The 16,963-nt window shown below is 46.9% G+C and overlaps 2 protein-coding genes across 2 annotated transcripts in view; one reads left to right on the top strand and one right to left on the bottom strand.

Moving 5' to 3' along the window:
• SCP2 (sterol carrier protein 2) overlaps positions 1-1,404 on the bottom strand; it is a 97,607-nt gene extending 96,203 nt beyond the window's left edge. Inside the window, exon 1 of the mRNA XM_068238983.1 lies at positions 1,297-1,404. Coding sequence (XP_068095084.1) covers positions 1,297-1,347 — 51 coding nt within the window. The 5' untranslated portion in view covers positions 1,348-1,404. The remainder of the gene's footprint in view (positions 1-1,296) is intronic.
• A 445-nt stretch (positions 1,405-1,849) lies between these two features.
• The window catches only part of ECHDC2 (enoyl-CoA hydratase domain containing 2), a 54,580-nt gene continuing 39,466 nt past the window's right edge, over positions 1,850-16,963 (top strand). Inside the window, exons 1-3 of the mRNA XM_068238982.1 lie at positions 1,850-2,020; positions 10,636-10,703; positions 13,532-13,619. Coding sequence (XP_068095083.1) covers positions 1,903-2,020; positions 10,636-10,703; positions 13,532-13,619 — 274 coding nt within the window. The 5' untranslated portion in view covers positions 1,850-1,902. The remainder of the gene's footprint in view (positions 2,021-10,635; positions 10,704-13,531; positions 13,620-16,963) is intronic.

Below are 16,963 nucleotides of genomic sequence, written 5' to 3'. Positions count from 1 at the left end.
GATTAGATTGTGAGCTCCTCAGAGACCAGTCAGTGACAGGACTATGTCCTCTGTAAAGTGCTGCAGAAGATATCCGAGCTATATAAATACATAATAATAATAATATGGTAGGACGTTAGACTGTGACTATGGTAGGGATTAGAGTGTGAGCTCCTCTGAGGACAGTCAGTGACAGGCCTATGTACTCTGTAGTGCTGCAGAAGATATCCGAGCTATATAAATACATAATAATAATATGGTAGGACATTAGGCTATGATAATGGTAGGGATTAGAGTGTGAGCTCCTCTGAGGACAGTCAGTGACATGACTATGTACTCTGTAATGTGCTATAGAAGATGTCCATGACATGACTATGTGCTCTGTAAATATATAAATACATGACACTAATTAATCATACACTGCCGCAGCTCATTAGCTGTATGCAACAGTTCAGTTCCCCTATTCCTAAAATTAGTTCTCTAGCTAAATAAATAAAATGCTCATTTGTAGAAGGAACAGCTCCATTTCTGGTGCTCAATCTCAAAATGCAGTGGAGTCAGGAATAAACTCTCCAGGAGTAGAGCCAGCCCACTAGGCACACTAGGCAGGTGCAGTGGCGTAGCTAAGGAGCTGTGGGCCCCGATGCAAGATTTACAATGGGGCCCCCCAAGCACTCTATACATAACAATTGATACGGCACACCAAAACCTGCCAATAGCAACTACAGTGTCAGAGGTGCTAGAAGGGAATGGGGAGCAGTTTGTTAATGATTACCACTATTCAAAGTATCTATAGAAGTGATTATTATGAGCACAGGACCAATAGAGAACTAATACTGCAGTTAAGGGAGGGCCCTTTGGGGCCCCTCTGGCCCAAGGGCCCCGATGCGGTCGCAACCTCTGCAACCCCTATTGCTACGCCCCTGGGCAGGTGCTTTGGGATCACTTTCCTAAGATGCCCATAATCAAGGATGGGAATAAAGTTTAGAGTCAAACACATGTGGGACAGATCTGCAGCCACTTCCTGTGGTGTCTGTGGGGAAGGAAGTAGGGGGGGGGGGGGGGGAGTACAGACAGCAGTAAAGCCTGGCAGAGTGGGGAGAGGAGTCGCAGCCTGCAGCTCTGCAGTGCAGAGGAGGCTGAGCTGGGGCTGCTTTAGTGATTATCACGTGACCAGCCAATCACGTGACCAGCCACACAGACGCAAAGCTCCGCACTCACTGCCAGCCTGAGATAGAGGAGCGGAGCGCTCGCTGCAGCCAATCAGAGGCGAGGGAATGGGGCGCGCGCGGCCCCCTCACACATGACGTCACGCACCTTGGTCATGCCGACCCCCACCACATAGACTCTCCTCAGAGCGGGCGCCATGATCGCGGGTCAGTCGGGCCAGCTGTGTGTGTGTGCGGCGGCAGCGCTGGAATCGGAGCTGTCACTGCTCGGGGCGGAGCCTGGCTGGCGAGCCATTGGCGGAAGATTGAGAGGGGCGGTGCTACTGGGTCTGAGGGCGTGTCCTCAGCCTTTGGCAGACGCATGTAAGGGGCGGTGTAGCTAGTCCCGGGGGCGTGTCCAAAGTTCCTGTAGCTTTCACTTGCAGGGGGCGGAGCAAAGAAAAAGACTACTTTTTCACTTGACTTGCAGGGGGCGGAGCCACGCTGTAGTGTTATTGGACAGTGAAATGTAAGGGCGGAGCTACTGGCTTCGGGGCGTGTCCCTTGCCATTTTGTCTGTACGGGGCGGAGCCAGGCTGCAGTTTTATTTGTCTGTAGAGGTGACTGTACGGGGCGGAGCCAGGTTTCGAGCCATTGGCAGACTCATGTAAGGGGGGCGGTGCTGCTAGTCTGGGGGCGTGTCCCGTATCGCCATAGTAGCTGTGACGTGCAAGGGGCGAGGCGGAAGAATGTAAGAGGCGTGTCCTGTGTCACCATGGCTGGCGTGTGGCGGCGCGCGGTTCTCCGGGGAGCTCTGCAGGGGGCGCTGCTGAGGAGGTTCAGTACGCGGCACGCTGAGGTGCGGGTCGCCCAGCTGGAGGGGAGCCATGCGGGTGAGTGTGACCCGGGGGAGGGACAGTCACCATGGCTTTTGCGTACACAGGATATCTCTATGGCGGGTGGCTGGTTTACTTTTCGTGCTACACTCCTGCACCAATCAGCATTCGCCTCCCCTGCGCCACCCACCAGTACATACTCTTGACTCCGCCCATTATACTATGCTGTACACTACTGGCTCCGCCCACCAGTTAAATCTGTACTGCCTCTTCACTGGTCCCGCCCATCAGTTGAGACCTCTGTCCTGAAAAATCTTACAATTTAAAGTACATGTAAACAGCATACAAATGAGAAGTATGTTTCTTCCGGAGTAAAATGAGCCACAAATTACTTTTCTCCTATGTTGCTGTCACAGTAAGTAGTAGAAATCTGGCATTACTTACAGATTTTGGACTAGCCCATCTTCTCATTGGGGGGGGGGGGGTTCTCATGGTTTTCTTTATTTTTAAAAGCACATAGTGAATGGCAGTTGCTCTGTCCAACTGCCAAAATAGTGAGCAGGGAGGCTGGCCACCATCTTTGTATAAATCTTTTTCAGGGAATGTCTTTATAAAGAATAAAGACCATGCTGAGAGTCCGCTATGGAGAGATGGACTAGCCCAAAACCTGTGGGTAATGTCAGATTTCGGAGCTAGTCTACTTTAGGGGACCCACCACAAATCCCCATAGACACTTTCAGCTGGGCTGCAGAAACGGAACAAATGTCCGCTTTGGGCTGGTGCACACCAAAACCCGCTAGCAGATCCGCAAAACGCTAGCAGATTTTTAAACGCTTTTTTTTATTTTTATGAGGCGTTTTGCTAGCGTTTTGCGGATTGCTGCTGCGGTTTTCAGTATAGTAGATTTCATATATTGTTACAGTAAAGCTGTTACTGAACAGCTTCTGTAACAAAAACGCCTGCAAAACCGCTCTGAAGTGCCGTTTTTCAGAGCGGTTTGCGTTTTTCCTATACTTAACATTGAGGCAGAAACGCATCCGCAATCCAAAAAATGCCTCACCCAGGCATTTTTCGTTTCTGCAAAACGCCTGCCGCTCTGGTGTGCACCACCCCATTGAGATACATTGACCAAGCAGATCCGCAGCCGCAAGCGGATCTGAAAACGCCCAAAAAGCCGCTCGGTGTGCACCAGCCCTTTCACCTTGTTTAAACCCCCACAAGCCTTATATTTATGGATAGGTAAGCATATCCTCTAACGAATTGTGAGGTTTTCGGTCAAAAAAAAGAGTTGAAATTGGCTATGTAGGAGCCGCCGAACGGCCTTAATCTCGGTTCCGTCGCCCATCTTAATTCTGCTGTGCAGGTCCTTCCTTCCTCCTCATTGGAGGGTTTGTTAGCTGCCAACAAAAGCTGGCACCGAACAATCCCTCCAATGAGGAGGAAGAAACGACCTGCAGAGCAGAACCAAGATGGCTGACGTACCCGAAATTGCAGCCGTTCGGCGGCTAGCATACAGTCAGTTACAACTTTTTTTTTTTGACCGAAACCCGCAAAATTCGTTAGAGGGCATGCTTAGCTACCAGAGGATATAAGGCTTGTGGAGGTTTAAACAAGCAAACGGAAGACATTTGTTCCGTTTTGCAGCCCAGCTGAAATTGTCTATGGGGATTTGCGGTGGGTCCCCTAAAGTAGACTAGCTCCCAGATTTCTATTACCTACTGTAAGTGACAGGAACATAGGAGAAAAGTAATTTGTGGCTCATTTTACTCTGGGAGAAATGTACTTATTATTTGTATGTGTTTTAAATGGGAAGGTTTTCGCAACAGTTCCTCTTTAAGAGGAACTCTGGGTAAAATAAAAAAATGACATGTTTTTAATTTATGCTTATGAGATTAAATGAACAAAGCTAGTGAAATAAAGGGGGCCCAGCTGGAAACCTCAAAGACCAACAGTCGCTCCCTGCTTGTGGCAAACTCATCAGGAAAGACTATTCATTAAAGAGAACCACTCTGATACTTATGACGCTAGAAGCCCCTGGATCCTCCCACCTCCTCCTCCAGACCACCACCGCAGACCAGGACCCTTGTGAAGTTCACACCTGCACAAGTACGGCCGTGCCTGCGCACTATGCGTGTATGAGTGGCTTCTGCTTTATGGGTAGACACGGTCATACTTGGGGAGAGCGTGGCCACGTAACATAACCAACAAGCTCTTGTCGGATCTCTTCTGGGGGTCCGTGTGCAGCAATGGTGGGGTTAGGTGGATATGGGAAGCCTTTAGGCTGCCATACACTGGTCGGTTGTCACCAGGTCGACTAGCAGATAGATCCCTCTTTGATCAGATTCGATCACAGCGGGATCTATTGGCTGCCTACACTGCAAACAGATTTTGAATCGATTTCACTATGAAACCGATGCACAATCTGTGAAGCTGCCGCTGCTCCCCCCTGCATACATTACCTGGTCCGGCCAGTGCGAGTCCCCCGGTCTTCACTGTCTCTTCTCCACTCTGGGCTCCAGCTTCACTTTACTTCCTGTCTGGGGAAGTTTAAACAGTAGAGGGCGCTCTACTGTTTAAACTTCCTGTCGGGACAGGAAGTAAGTGAAGCCAGCCGGAGCCCAGCGCGGAGGAGGGACAGTGGAGACACGCCGGCGGAACAGGTAATGTATTGCCGCTAGCGCCGGTCGTCGGACATTCAAACGCCGCTATCAACGCACTCCTGACCTGCCGGTGATCAAGCGAAATCTTCCGCATGGACAGCATTTGCGGTCAGCATTTGCGCAACGATTTCACAGCAGATTCGATCACAGTGATCGAATCTGCTGTATATCGGCGGGAAATGGTGTAAGTGTATGGGCCCCTTTTGGAGGACCCAGAGGCCCAAGGGCCGAAAGCTTACTCTTTTATATATACTTTTAAGTTAGCCAACAAATGGTATCATCCTAATTCCAAACTTCTTGCTTTCTTTTTTAATATATTTATATCACCTTTGAAACAGTTTAAATAAAAAATGTAAAAATTGCACTCTAGGACCCCCGCCCATGGCTTTTGGCCACTGGGATTCAGGCACAGCGCTTGCTTCAGCTGCCATTTCCTATCACGCCTCTTTATTAAACGTATTCAGATGGTGGCGAGGATAGTGGTTTTCTGCTGGGCCCACTATTTCTTCTTACATTGTGGTTGTGACCAAATTGTCGTGAGCAGGAAGCAGCTGTTGGTTTATGAGGTTTCCCGCTGGGTTCTCTCAACTAGACTTGCTCCAAATGAACATATTTTGGTTTTACCTTTGCCCATCTGCCTGTCCGTAAATAATCACAGCATGGCCAGAAGACCGTTCTTCAAAAAATGTACGGTACTTTCTGAGAAGGGCTTTACAAAACTCCCCACCAAATTCCTATTGATCCACCACCAATCACTTCCTATTTTTGCAGCAGTTTTACGGTCTTTAGGGGATGAGCGGTACATGTGCCAGAATTCATGAATTGGTTAAAGCGGACCTGAACTCAGAACTTCCTTGCTGCGCTAAAAGATGAGTAAAAGCATAATAACCTTAAGGCTGCTTTCACAGTGGGAAGTTACAGGCGCACGTTAGAGCAGCCTGTAACGCAGCCCCATCGCACAGCACTGTAAAATCAATGGGCTGATCACAATGCCCACATTGCGTTACACAGTAACACTACATGTTCCCATAAAGTGCTGCATGCTGTGTGTTCTAAGCGGCCTGAGCTGCGTTAGGCTGTTTGCACATGCTCAGTGATATGGGTTTTATTTTTGGGGGCGGGGAGAGTCCGCTAATGCGGCCAGCCACATGGCTATTTAATACTCACTGCACTGCAGTGTTTATTTCCTGGAGCGGCCGCTTATTGGCTGGCGGGACCACGTGATGCGGAGTGTTCCACTCACGTGGCCTCCGCCGGCACATAGGACAAAACAGGAGCACCAAGAGCTGCTTAACGCAGCTCTAGGTAGCATCCTTCTCCAACACCACCAGGCGTTGCGTTAGGGGCACGTTATGCGACCTATAACGTCCCCTAAAACGCAACGTCTTGGTGGGAAAGAGGCCTTAAAGTAAAACATTTCGTTGTTACAGCTGATACAAATCCTGCCATAAATCTGCAGTGTGTCTACTTCCTGCTTTTATGGAGGCAGACGTAGGGTTAACATCCTGAGTTTACAAATAAGCATCCCTGCTGTGAAAGAGGAGATTCCTGAGCTGATACAGTTGAGAGATCAAATTACAGTGGTGATTAGTCACAGTTGAGGGGCAATTAGACAGGCTAAACTTTCTAAATACATACAGGGTGCAGTTCTCTGTTTTCCTGTTGTTCTGTGCAAGAGTTCAGGTCCACTTTAAGGCCTAGTGCACACCAGAGCGATTCGGCTGCGTTTTGCGATCCGCTTGCAGCTGCGGATACGCTTGGTCAATGTATCTCAATGGGGTGGTTCACACCAGAGCGGTAAGCGTTTTGCAGAAACGCATACTCCCGGGGTGAGGCATTTTTTGGATTGTGGATGTGTTTTTGCCTCAATAGGAAAAACGCAAACCACTCTGAAAAACGTCAGTTCAGAGCGGTTTTGCCGGCGTTTTTGTTACAGAAGCTGTTCAGTAACAGCTTTACTGTAACAATATATGAAATCTACTACACCAAAACCGCTACACAAAACCGCAAAACGCTAGGAGAAACGCTACAGAAATATAAGAAAAAGCGTTTCAAAATCTGCTAGCATTTTGCGCATCTGCTAGTGGGTTTTGGTGTGCCCTAGCCCATAGTGCCACAAATCCGGGAGGCACATGTCCCCTACCGAGGTTAGTGGAGGGTTTTCTGTTCCTTTCTCCCATTTTCAATTAACCCTGATGCTCCCACTAAGCTGCCCCTAGCCTAGGTTGGTACTTTGAAGCTGCCTGGGAATTGTGACTTCTTACCCAGATACATGGTGAGACAAGCTACTCATTAACATGTTTACCACTCATCTGTCCAGACACTGCAGATCTGTCAGGGCCATAAAAATATATTCGCCTCTATCTGTGGGTTACCTCCGTGCACTGGGGAAAAGGCTGTGTGGATTCCTCTGCAGGGAATCTGCTATCCTGCGCTGCCAGATGTCTGTGGACACCAATGAGAGGTATATGAGGCTGCCATATGTATTTCCTTTTAAACAACACCAGTTGCCTGGCAGCCCTGCTGATCCTCTGCCTCTAATACTTTTAGCCATAGCCCCTGAACAAGCATGCAGCAGATCAGGTGTGTCTGACATTGTCAGATCTGACAAGATTAGCCACATGCTTGTTTCTGGTGTGATTCAGACACTGCTGCAGCCAAAAGATCAGCAAGGTTGCTGGGCAACTGGTATTGTTTAAAAGGAAACAAATACTTAGTCTAATGTGAAAGTACAGAGGCCAGACCTGAATCCTACGGTGGAGCGTGACCTGTTGTGAGCAAAACTGCCTCTCTAACATCACTTCCTGATCTTTCTGATGACCCTATCCCTGAACGCTTCCCTGATGACCCTGTTCCTAAACTCCTCACTAATTGCCTTATCCCCGAACCCCTTGCTGAAGGCACTATTATCCCAACACCTCACGGAGGCCCTATCCCGAAAAAACCTCATGGATAACCCTATTCCCAAATACCTCCCTGATTACACTATGCCCAAACCCCTTGCTGATGACCTTGCCCCCAAACACCTTGCTTGAGATACTGTTACCCCAACACCTCTTTGACATCCCCAAACACTTTACTAATGGGAATATTACCCCAACACTTCACTGATGACCATTCCCAAACACTTCACCGATAGCCCTAACCCTACACAACTCACTGATTGCCATATTGATAACCCTATACCCAAACACCTCGCTAAGGACTCTTTCTCCGAACACCACTGCCTTACATTATTAGGACCTTAATATTCAGTGTCCATTCCTGACTTCACTGGTGGCACCATCTCCCAGAACTTGGCCATAAGACCATCTGTAGGAATGTTGGAAATCCAATTAAGAAGTTTAAAGTCTATAGGAGTGCAGCCAGTCCCACTGGATGTGGCAGTGAGAGGAGCTCTGACCCCAGAATGGGCAGGAGGATGATGAGAATGGTGGACAAAACACCAGTGATAACTTCTAAAGGGATAGAACGGATTAATGTCTAATTACAGAATTCATTGATTTTTGAGTATCGATGAAATCAGTAGTCAACTCCACTGCTGGAAGAAAAGCTTCATGTAGATGGTGACTCCTTGATAAAGGGTAAAGAGTATACATGAAGCAGCTGTTGGAGAGGTTTATCTCTCTGACCTTTTCCTTGTCTTTATCTTGATATCAAGAAAGAAGCTGTTTTATGAAGTGTTGTTGCTGCAGGAATTACATCGGCTCTCATGGATTTCATACATTCCATACTGATAGTGTTATTGCCGGGAGCTTCACCTTGGACTCTAGAATCCAGAGTTCACCTTCCCAGAGTTTTCATTCTGAGTAAAGGTGACTAGGGAACAATGCCAGGGGTGTAACTAAAATACATCATGGAGACCACTGCAAAACTTTGGGGTTCCTCACCCTGGTCCCGTCACCCCACCATGGTGACCCCCCCTAAGTTCATATAACAAATTCAACCCCCCACCCCCATAAGTATGGCCAGCATATAGCTAGCATATCTTCCCAACCTTCATTATAAAAGCATGGCCAGCGTATCTCAGACCTCCTCCCCCCATAACATCCCACTGTCACTTCAAATAAAGAAGAAGGAAACTTGCAATAATCCAGTTTTATGTGAACACTTGTGATTACCCACAATGCACCACAGCTGAATATGTAAATTCACTCTTCGCCCCTATAAGCCAGGCTAGCATTCAGAGCCGCTGGTGTATAGCAAACCTGTAGCTTTACATTTTACACAACCACATCAACCCCTCATGCAGACAGCCTGTTTCAGACTTTTGGTCCTCCTCAGTACATGGCAGGGATTATAGGCTTGCTATACACCAGCGGTTCTGGATTCTAGCCTGGCTACAGGTGCATAAAAATATAATTTGCATATTCAGCAGTGGTGCATTGTGGGTAACCACAGATGTTCACATAAAACTGGATTTTTGCAAGTTTCCTTCGGTTTTAAGAAGGCAAAGCACACCAAGCATTGCTTATTAGTAGGATGGCTTATCGGTCTCTTTTATCCCCCTATACATTCCTAGTGGTTTGGGTCACCCTGAGCTTGTTGGTTACTCTGTTCAAATAAAGAATGTCACCTTTGCTAAAAGCAAGTCCTGGGCAGCATGGTGGTGTAGTGGTTAGCGCTCTCCCTTTGCAGCTCTGGGTGCCCGGTTCGTATCCCGGCAAAGGCACTATTTGCACAGTTTGTATGTTCTCCCTGTGTCTGTGTGTGTTTCCTGCAGCACTCTGGTTTCCTCCAACATGCCAAAAACATACAGATAAGGTAATTGGCTTCCCCCTAAATTGAACCTAGACTACGATACATAAACTACAATATACATACATAGACATATGACTGGTGGGGATTAGATTGTGAGCTCCTCTGAGGGACAGTTGGTGACAAGACATTATACTCCGTACAGTGCTGCATAATATGTCAGCGCTATATAAATAATAATAATAAGTCCTGCCATCTCCAAACTCCATCCACCCCTTACCAAAAGCAGGACAGAGAGGTTGTTGTGTACCTGCTGTAGTGTTGGGTCTGTCATCACCTTCAGTGCTAGTCTAGTTTAGAGGACCCAACGGGAAAACCCATTGGGAAATTCCACTAATCTGATTGGGTGAATGTCACCCTCTTAAACTGCTAGGTTTCAGATAGGCTGTGTAGTAAACTACGCCCACACGACTCAGCCAATCACAATGCTCCATGCTGTAGTGAGTGTTGTGATTGGAGAACTATTCCCTATGAGGTTTCCTGCTGTGTCCCCTAAAGTAGACTAGCTCCCTGCCTAATGCAGTCGACCACTTACACACAGCACTGTAGGGTTTCCAAGTGTTCCTGAAAGTCATGTGACAGGAAGGAGTATGTGTCAGCGGCGCTGGAGTAAGAAAACCGCCTATGCCCAGCATTTGGGATGGGGAAAGCGGCTACTGGTGAGTGCTTGAGGGGGGCACATATGTTCAAGGAGGATTGAAGTGGGCCTTCTCCAGTAGCTACACTATACTGGTGTGCACGTTAGCTGCTCGCACAGGCGCAGTACGGAGCTTCCTGTCTTCGGAAGCACTCAGGGACACCAATGCTTCCAAAGCCTCCCGAAGCAGCAAATGAAATGGGGTTGAAGGCGCTGGAACAAGGGGTACAAGAGAGGATAGGAAAGGCTCTATAGCAGGGGTGTCAAACTCAAACAAAGTGGGCCGAAATTGTACACTGGGACCTAGTCACGGGCCAACCTCAATGTCTACTGGCCACCGTCCTTCCTTATAAAGGTCTCTCTTTCTTCTTGTGTTGATAGCATCCAGGGAAAATTGGAATTGCAAATTGGAAACCGGATTTGCGATTTGCAGTGTGCAAGAGGCCTTACACTCACTTTAAATCATAGGCTTAGAATATCAGGTCATATGACAGAATGGTGGGATTGAGGCATGTGTGGACACGTTCACAGACATTGCATCTCAGGGCGTGGCTGGGTCTGTGGGTGGTTTGCAGGTTGGTGGAGTATTATGGTTTTGTGCATTGCATGTATTTCAGGAATTGCAGAGATCGTGATGGATCGGCCACATGCCCGGAATTCCCTGGGACGAGTATTTGTCAGCGAGGTAACATCTTACATAACATTATATCATGATTCTGTATAATTAAAGCACTTCTTTCTTCAGAACAAAACTTTTCAAATAAAACTGGAGACTGAATACAGTAAAGTCCAGGTGAACATTCGTAAAAAATTGCAGAAATAATTAGAAAGTCAAGAAATCAAGCATGTCAGAAAAACAAACATGAGCTGAAAATAAAACTCATGAGATAAACAATTGTATCTATCCTCCGATTCCTAAATCCTAATTATAGCTTTCTATTGTTTTAGAATGCTGCAGTTTTGTTTTGTGTGTTTAACAGCTAAAAAAGTAGGTTTAATGTTTTTATTGTTACACCTAAATGATAGTCTTGTAGCCTTCCAGAGCCACAATCTATGAACTGTTGACCTTCTATCCATGTATTCCATGCACTCCAAAGCTGTTCTCTCCCAGGCAAGAGTTTTTATGGTTGTAGTGGTTATCAGTAAGAGTTATGTTGTACAGTAGTAACACTAGAGAAAATGTCATTTGCATACTTGAATTCTTAACCCTTACAGCAAGGAAAAGACAAAAGGAACACAGCTCTGTTATATGTATACTTTGCACTTTTCGTACATCTGTTTATCTTAAAGAACAGAACATTTCCTTTCTACAGACATAGAACTGACGAGAAAGGATCTCTTTGTGAATAGCATTATTTTAGCAAACAGAAGTTCACTTCTTAGACAGAGAGAATGCACAGTAAAGCTCAACACACCCCATGCAATCTTGATTGTTCAATCTTACCACTTTCATGTAGTAGAAGAGCTTATCTAATCAATCATTCAAGGTATTTTCAATCTGTTGGCCCTTATACTACATAGATTTGGTAAATCTGTACAACCAAGATTGTATGGTGTGTGTTGAGCCTTATGCTCTAAGTTGTTGTGCAGAGTGCAAGCTGCACAAGTACAATTGGTGCATTAAAAAAAAACCACAGCCTTGCCGGGAAACGGGTAATAGCCAGCTCTTGGAAAACACCTTCCTTATTATTTGCTTAATTTAAATCTAACCTACGGTAAGCAATGCGCTATGCTTTGATAAAATGAAAGCTGTCCTAGATGATTCTCTTCCTAATTTCGAAAAAGTATGGAAACCATACTTTTCCCACTACCTTGACTGTCCCCCAATTTGACCAATGAGGTCTAAAGCCCACGGTTATGGGCTCTACCCTAGACAACATTAACATAAGGATAAAATAATATCTTAGGGACCTGGGTGACGTCTTCGTGCACTTTAGAACTGGGCGTAGGTTGGAACTGAACTGAACTGAACTTTTATTTTCCTCCTCCTCCCTTTCTTTCTCTCTCCCCACCTTTCCTCTCACTCTCTTTTTCTACTACCTGTCTGTTCTTTCCTCTCTACTTCTGCTGCTCTTCTCCTCTCTTTTAATAGTTTTCTCCCTCTTCATGGCAGGGCATTCGCCCACGCTAATTAGTGTGAGGAGGGTCGCCTCGGGCATCCCGGCCTTCACACCTGTAGAATTCTGTTTCCACTGGTGCACATGGTCTTCCTCCCTTCGGTCCTCCCACCCCGCCTGTTGGACCCTGACTACATATGTCTCTCTCAACTAAAGCAAAGACCATAGTACCCTTGGGGTGTCTGTATATGATGCCACAGTGCTACTGACACCTGTCTATCATATCCATAAGTTTGCCTTTGGCGAAAGGTATACTACACATTCAGAACTCAACCTGTTGTTAACTACTGTTGTGTTATGTTTTTTAGTCTTTGACTACTGTTCATACTGTTTATTTATGATTCAAAAAAAAACACAGAATATGTCTTGCCTATACCATAAATGTTTCTACTTAACGCATAAAAAGATTTGAAACTAAAAAGAAAAAAAAAAAAGCAGTAAAGAAACGTAGAGAGTACCCGAGGCGTGTGTGTGTGTGTGTGGGGGGGGGGGGGGACTGCAGGACATGCCTCTGTGTCCTTCCCACGCTGCTCTCTGCTACTTCACCGCCACGCTATAGCCCCCAGAATTTAGCGACAAGCGATTGTCGCTTTTCCGGAGGGTAAGGCAGGACAGGGATTCCCTGCTCAAACGCCCACTACGGGCGTTCCTGCAGGCCTTCCAAAGCTGCCATTGGGCAGCTCTCTTCACGGCCGCACCCCCTGCCCCTCCCCCGCCACCCTGCGCGCTGCTCACAGACACCAGCTCTTCTAGCGTCGTGACCGCAGGGGTCACAAACCCTTTAAGCCTGCATCCCACTGGCAGCGTTTTGGCCGGGTTTGCATTTTGAAAAATACTTTCTCGTTCATTTGAATTAGAATTGCAGCAAAATCGGTGCAATGAATTTTGCAGCAGTTTTCATACAACTGAATTTTGCAAAGTGCGAGTGGGTTCCAGGCCTTAAAGGACAACTCTATGGAGGCTGCCATAATTATTTCCTCTTAAACAATAGCAGTTGCCTGGCAGCTCTGCTGGTGTATTGCCTGCAGTAGTGGCTGAATTACACTAGAAACAAGCATGCAGTAAATCCAGCCAGATCTGACTATGTCAGAAACACCTGATCTGCTGCATGCTTGTTCTGGGTCTATGGCTAAAAGTATTAGAGTATTAAAGTATTAAATGTAGAGGCAGATGTTCAGCAGGACAGCCAGGCCTGGTATTGCTTATAAGGGAATAAAAATGGCAGCCTCCATATCTCTCACTTCAGGTGTCAGGAATTAGGAACAGATCCTAATAAATGTCCCCAAAGCCATAACCATAATGATCCCTGCAGTAGAAGATTCAGGTTTCTCACATTTGTTACTTGTTATCTTTCCCGTCTTTGTCACATGGTATTCACACACCAATCCGCTTCTAGTTCTTTCACTCTGTAGAGAGTCTCCGCCATGACAGCAGCGTCCGGGTGGTCATCGTCCGAAGCGCCTTTCCTGGAGTATTCTGCGCAGGTAGGCAATACTTGTGGAGCCCTGTATCACTGCTTCAAAGAGTTTTAAGGTCACTAAATGTTTTAAAGTGAAAATTCACATTAGTTAAAGAAAACCAACTTTGTAACATTCATTAAAGAGGAACTGTAACGGCAAAACGTCCCTTGGGGGTACTCACCTCGGGTGGGGGAAGCCTCAGGATCCTGATGAGGCTTCCCACGCCGTCCTCTGTCCCACGGGGGTCTCGCTGCAGCCCTCCGTACAGCCGTGACGTAATATTTACCTTCCTGGCTCCTGCGCAGGGGCTCTGTCGGCTCAGAAATAGGCGGAAATACCCGATCGCCGTCAGGTCCGCTCTACTGCGCAGGCGCAAGTCTCCGGCACCTGCGCAGTAGAGCGGACCCAACGGAGATCGGGTATTTCCGTCTATTTCCGAGCCTAAAGCAGCCACAGCGCCCCCGCTGGAGCCAGCAAAGGTAAATATTGAAATGACAGTCGGCACAGTCGCCGGCTATTCAGAGGGCTGCAGCGAGACCCCCGTGGGACAGAGGACGGCGTGGGAAGCCTCATTAGGATCCCGAGGCTTCCCCCACCCGAGGTGAGTACCCCCCAGGGGATCTTTTCGAAGTTACAGAGTCTCTTTAATGCTGAACATTAGAGAAAATAATGTAACACAATTATCCTATTTTTTTTTTCCCACAATATTCATCTATAATGTCAATAACAATAATGTCAGAAACACCTGATCTGCTGCATGCTTGTTCAGGGTCTATGGGTAAAAGTATGAGAGGCAGATGGTCAACAGAACTACCAGGTAACTGGTATTGCTTAAAAGGAAATGCATTTGAAAGCCTCCGTATTTATTCAGGTAGTCTGGAATGATTACAAAATATTTCCCTTGCAGGTGTTGCACATGGCTCTGTTGAGTGACGGCTGTTTTACTGATATTTCAGCAGTCCTCGCTATGATCTGATATGGCGCAGGTGAAGGTTGCAAATGGCAGCATTGAGGCCTCTTTTCCACAGACGTCTGAACTGCTCGTTAGTCAAGCAGTCCAGCGTCCCATCTGCCACCCACAACTGCACTATGATTGCAGCCGAATGGCAGCGGCTGTAACACCACGCGTGTCAGGCACTGGCACAAGGGGGCATTGCCTTGTGGCATAAAACCATCATTCTCAGATCCAACTGTGGGGGAAGGGGTGGGCCATACCTGTCTGCCGTTCATGCTGAACGCTGTGAACTGGAGCAGCTGACAGGTGGTGATTTCACCGCCTGTGAAATGCTCGTGGAAAAGAGGCCTGAAAAAGGTATTTTTAGTGTTTGATTCTCTTGTAGCTTCTAAATGTTTACTTACAGTATGTTTTGTTCTTATTGCTGCAGGACGGGATGATTGGGTGAGTATCCTGTGATTCAGCATGTGTCTATCTTTATATTGATCTATGCCAACGGCCGACGTATTTTGTCTCATTATCTGTGGAAGAGTTCATATTGAACATGTGAGGACACTTAGTGTGCCGCAGACTTCACAGAGACTTATAACTCATATCTGACCATACACTTAAAGGGGAACTGAAGAGAGCGGTATATGAAGGCTGCCATGTTTATTTCCTTTTAATCAATACCAGTTGCCTGGCAGCCCTGCTGGTCTATTTCTCTGCAGTAGAATCTGAATAACACCAGAAACAAGCATGCAGCTAGTCTTGTCAGATCTGACTTTAAAGTCTGAAACACCTGATCTGCTGCATGCTTGTTCAGGGGCTATGGCTAATAGTATTAGAGGCAGAGGATCAGCAGGGCTGCCAGGCAACTGGTATTGCTTAAAAGGAAATAAACATGGCAGCCTCCATTTACCCCTCTCTTCAGTTCCCCTTTAAAGCGGAACTGTAGTGAAAATAATGTAATGAATAAAATTGAGAGATAGATAGATAGATAGATAGATAGTCCATGGTAATAAAAACGTTCCTTACTCTAACTCACATTCTTAAATTTATCACAGGTGGCGACAACTAGTCCTGTCAGGTGCATCGATGCGGAATGTTTGTTTCTGAGCATTCCGAAGCCAGTGAAAATATACCTGGTTTGCCAGAATGCTCTGGGAGGAGAATCCCGCATAGCTAAACGGCCTAGGCGGTGACATCCCTGGGAGGGCGGGGCCACATGCCAATATACAGCAATGTATAGATCAGGCATGGGCAAACTTGTCCCTCCAGCTGTTAAGGAACTACAAGTCCCACAATGCATTGCAGGAGTCTGACAGCCACAGTCATAACTCATAAAGGCAAATGCATTGTGGGACTTGTAGCTCTTTAACAGCTGGAGGGCCAAGTTTGCCCATGCCTGGTATACATGTAGGAAATGTTTCTGATGCTTAGACCAGGAAAACGTGGGTATCCTGAATAATTTACTGCATTCTAGTATGTCACTACAATGCCACTTTTAAAGCAAACATGAAGTGAAAATAAACTTATGAAATAATGAATTGTATGTGTAGTGCAGCTAAGAAATAGAACATTAGTAGCTAAGAAAAGTAAAAGTCTCATTGTTTTCCAGTACAGAAAGTTAAAAAAAGAGTTAAAAAAAACTTCAGTTGTTATCTATGCAAAAGAGCTTCTCTGAGCTATTAACCCAACTTGGGTCGATTAGTCTTCTTTTCCACGGACAGTTGATAGGCAGTGAAATGCCTCTCAAACTCTCACAACTGGCTGTTGCTGCCTGGCAACTGTTTACTGCTTCCTAATCACTGCTTGCTGAGCACACAGCTCAACAGTCCGTGGAAAAGAGGCCTTACAGTCCTGTTTTCCGAAGCACTTTAAAGTGAATGGGAACCGCATTTAAAAAAAAAAAATGAAGCAAATACTTACCTAAGGAGAGGGAAGGCTCTGGGTCATATAGAGCCTTCCGTCTCCTCTCTCGGTGCTCTCTATCCTGTGCTGGCGACCCCCCCACCCCCCGTTTCAATCCCCCGCCAAAAGGGTATTTGGAAGTCTTCGGGAGCCGTGTCCTCCCAAAGACGTGCGGCTCCATACTGCACAGGCAACGTGCAAGAGAGCCTGCTTGCGCAGGCGCAGTACAGGGCCGCCCTTCTTCAGGAGCACTGGGGCTCCCTTAAAGGTGGCCATACACTGGTCGATGTGCCATTAGATCGACCAGCTGACAGATCCCTATCTGATCGAATCTGATCAGAGAGGGATCGTATGGCTGCCTTTACTGCAAACAGATTGTGAATCGATTTCAGCCTGAAACCGATTCACCATCTGCTGAGCTGCTCCTGCCGCCTGTCCCCCCCCCCCCCCCCCCACATACATTACCTGATGCTGGCTCCCGGGCATCTTCTCCGCATTGCACGGCTCTGTTCCGGCTCCA

The sequence above is a fragment of the Hyperolius riggenbachi genome, chromosome 6, assembly GCF_040937935.1.
Source record: "Hyperolius riggenbachi isolate aHypRig1 chromosome 6, aHypRig1.pri, whole genome shotgun sequence".
NCBI classification, from domain to species: Eukaryota; Metazoa; Chordata; class Amphibia; order Anura; family Hyperoliidae; genus Hyperolius; species Hyperolius riggenbachi.
The sequence above is the reverse complement of the archived record's forward strand: the minus strand, read 5'-3'. Positions and strand labels throughout refer to the sequence as shown.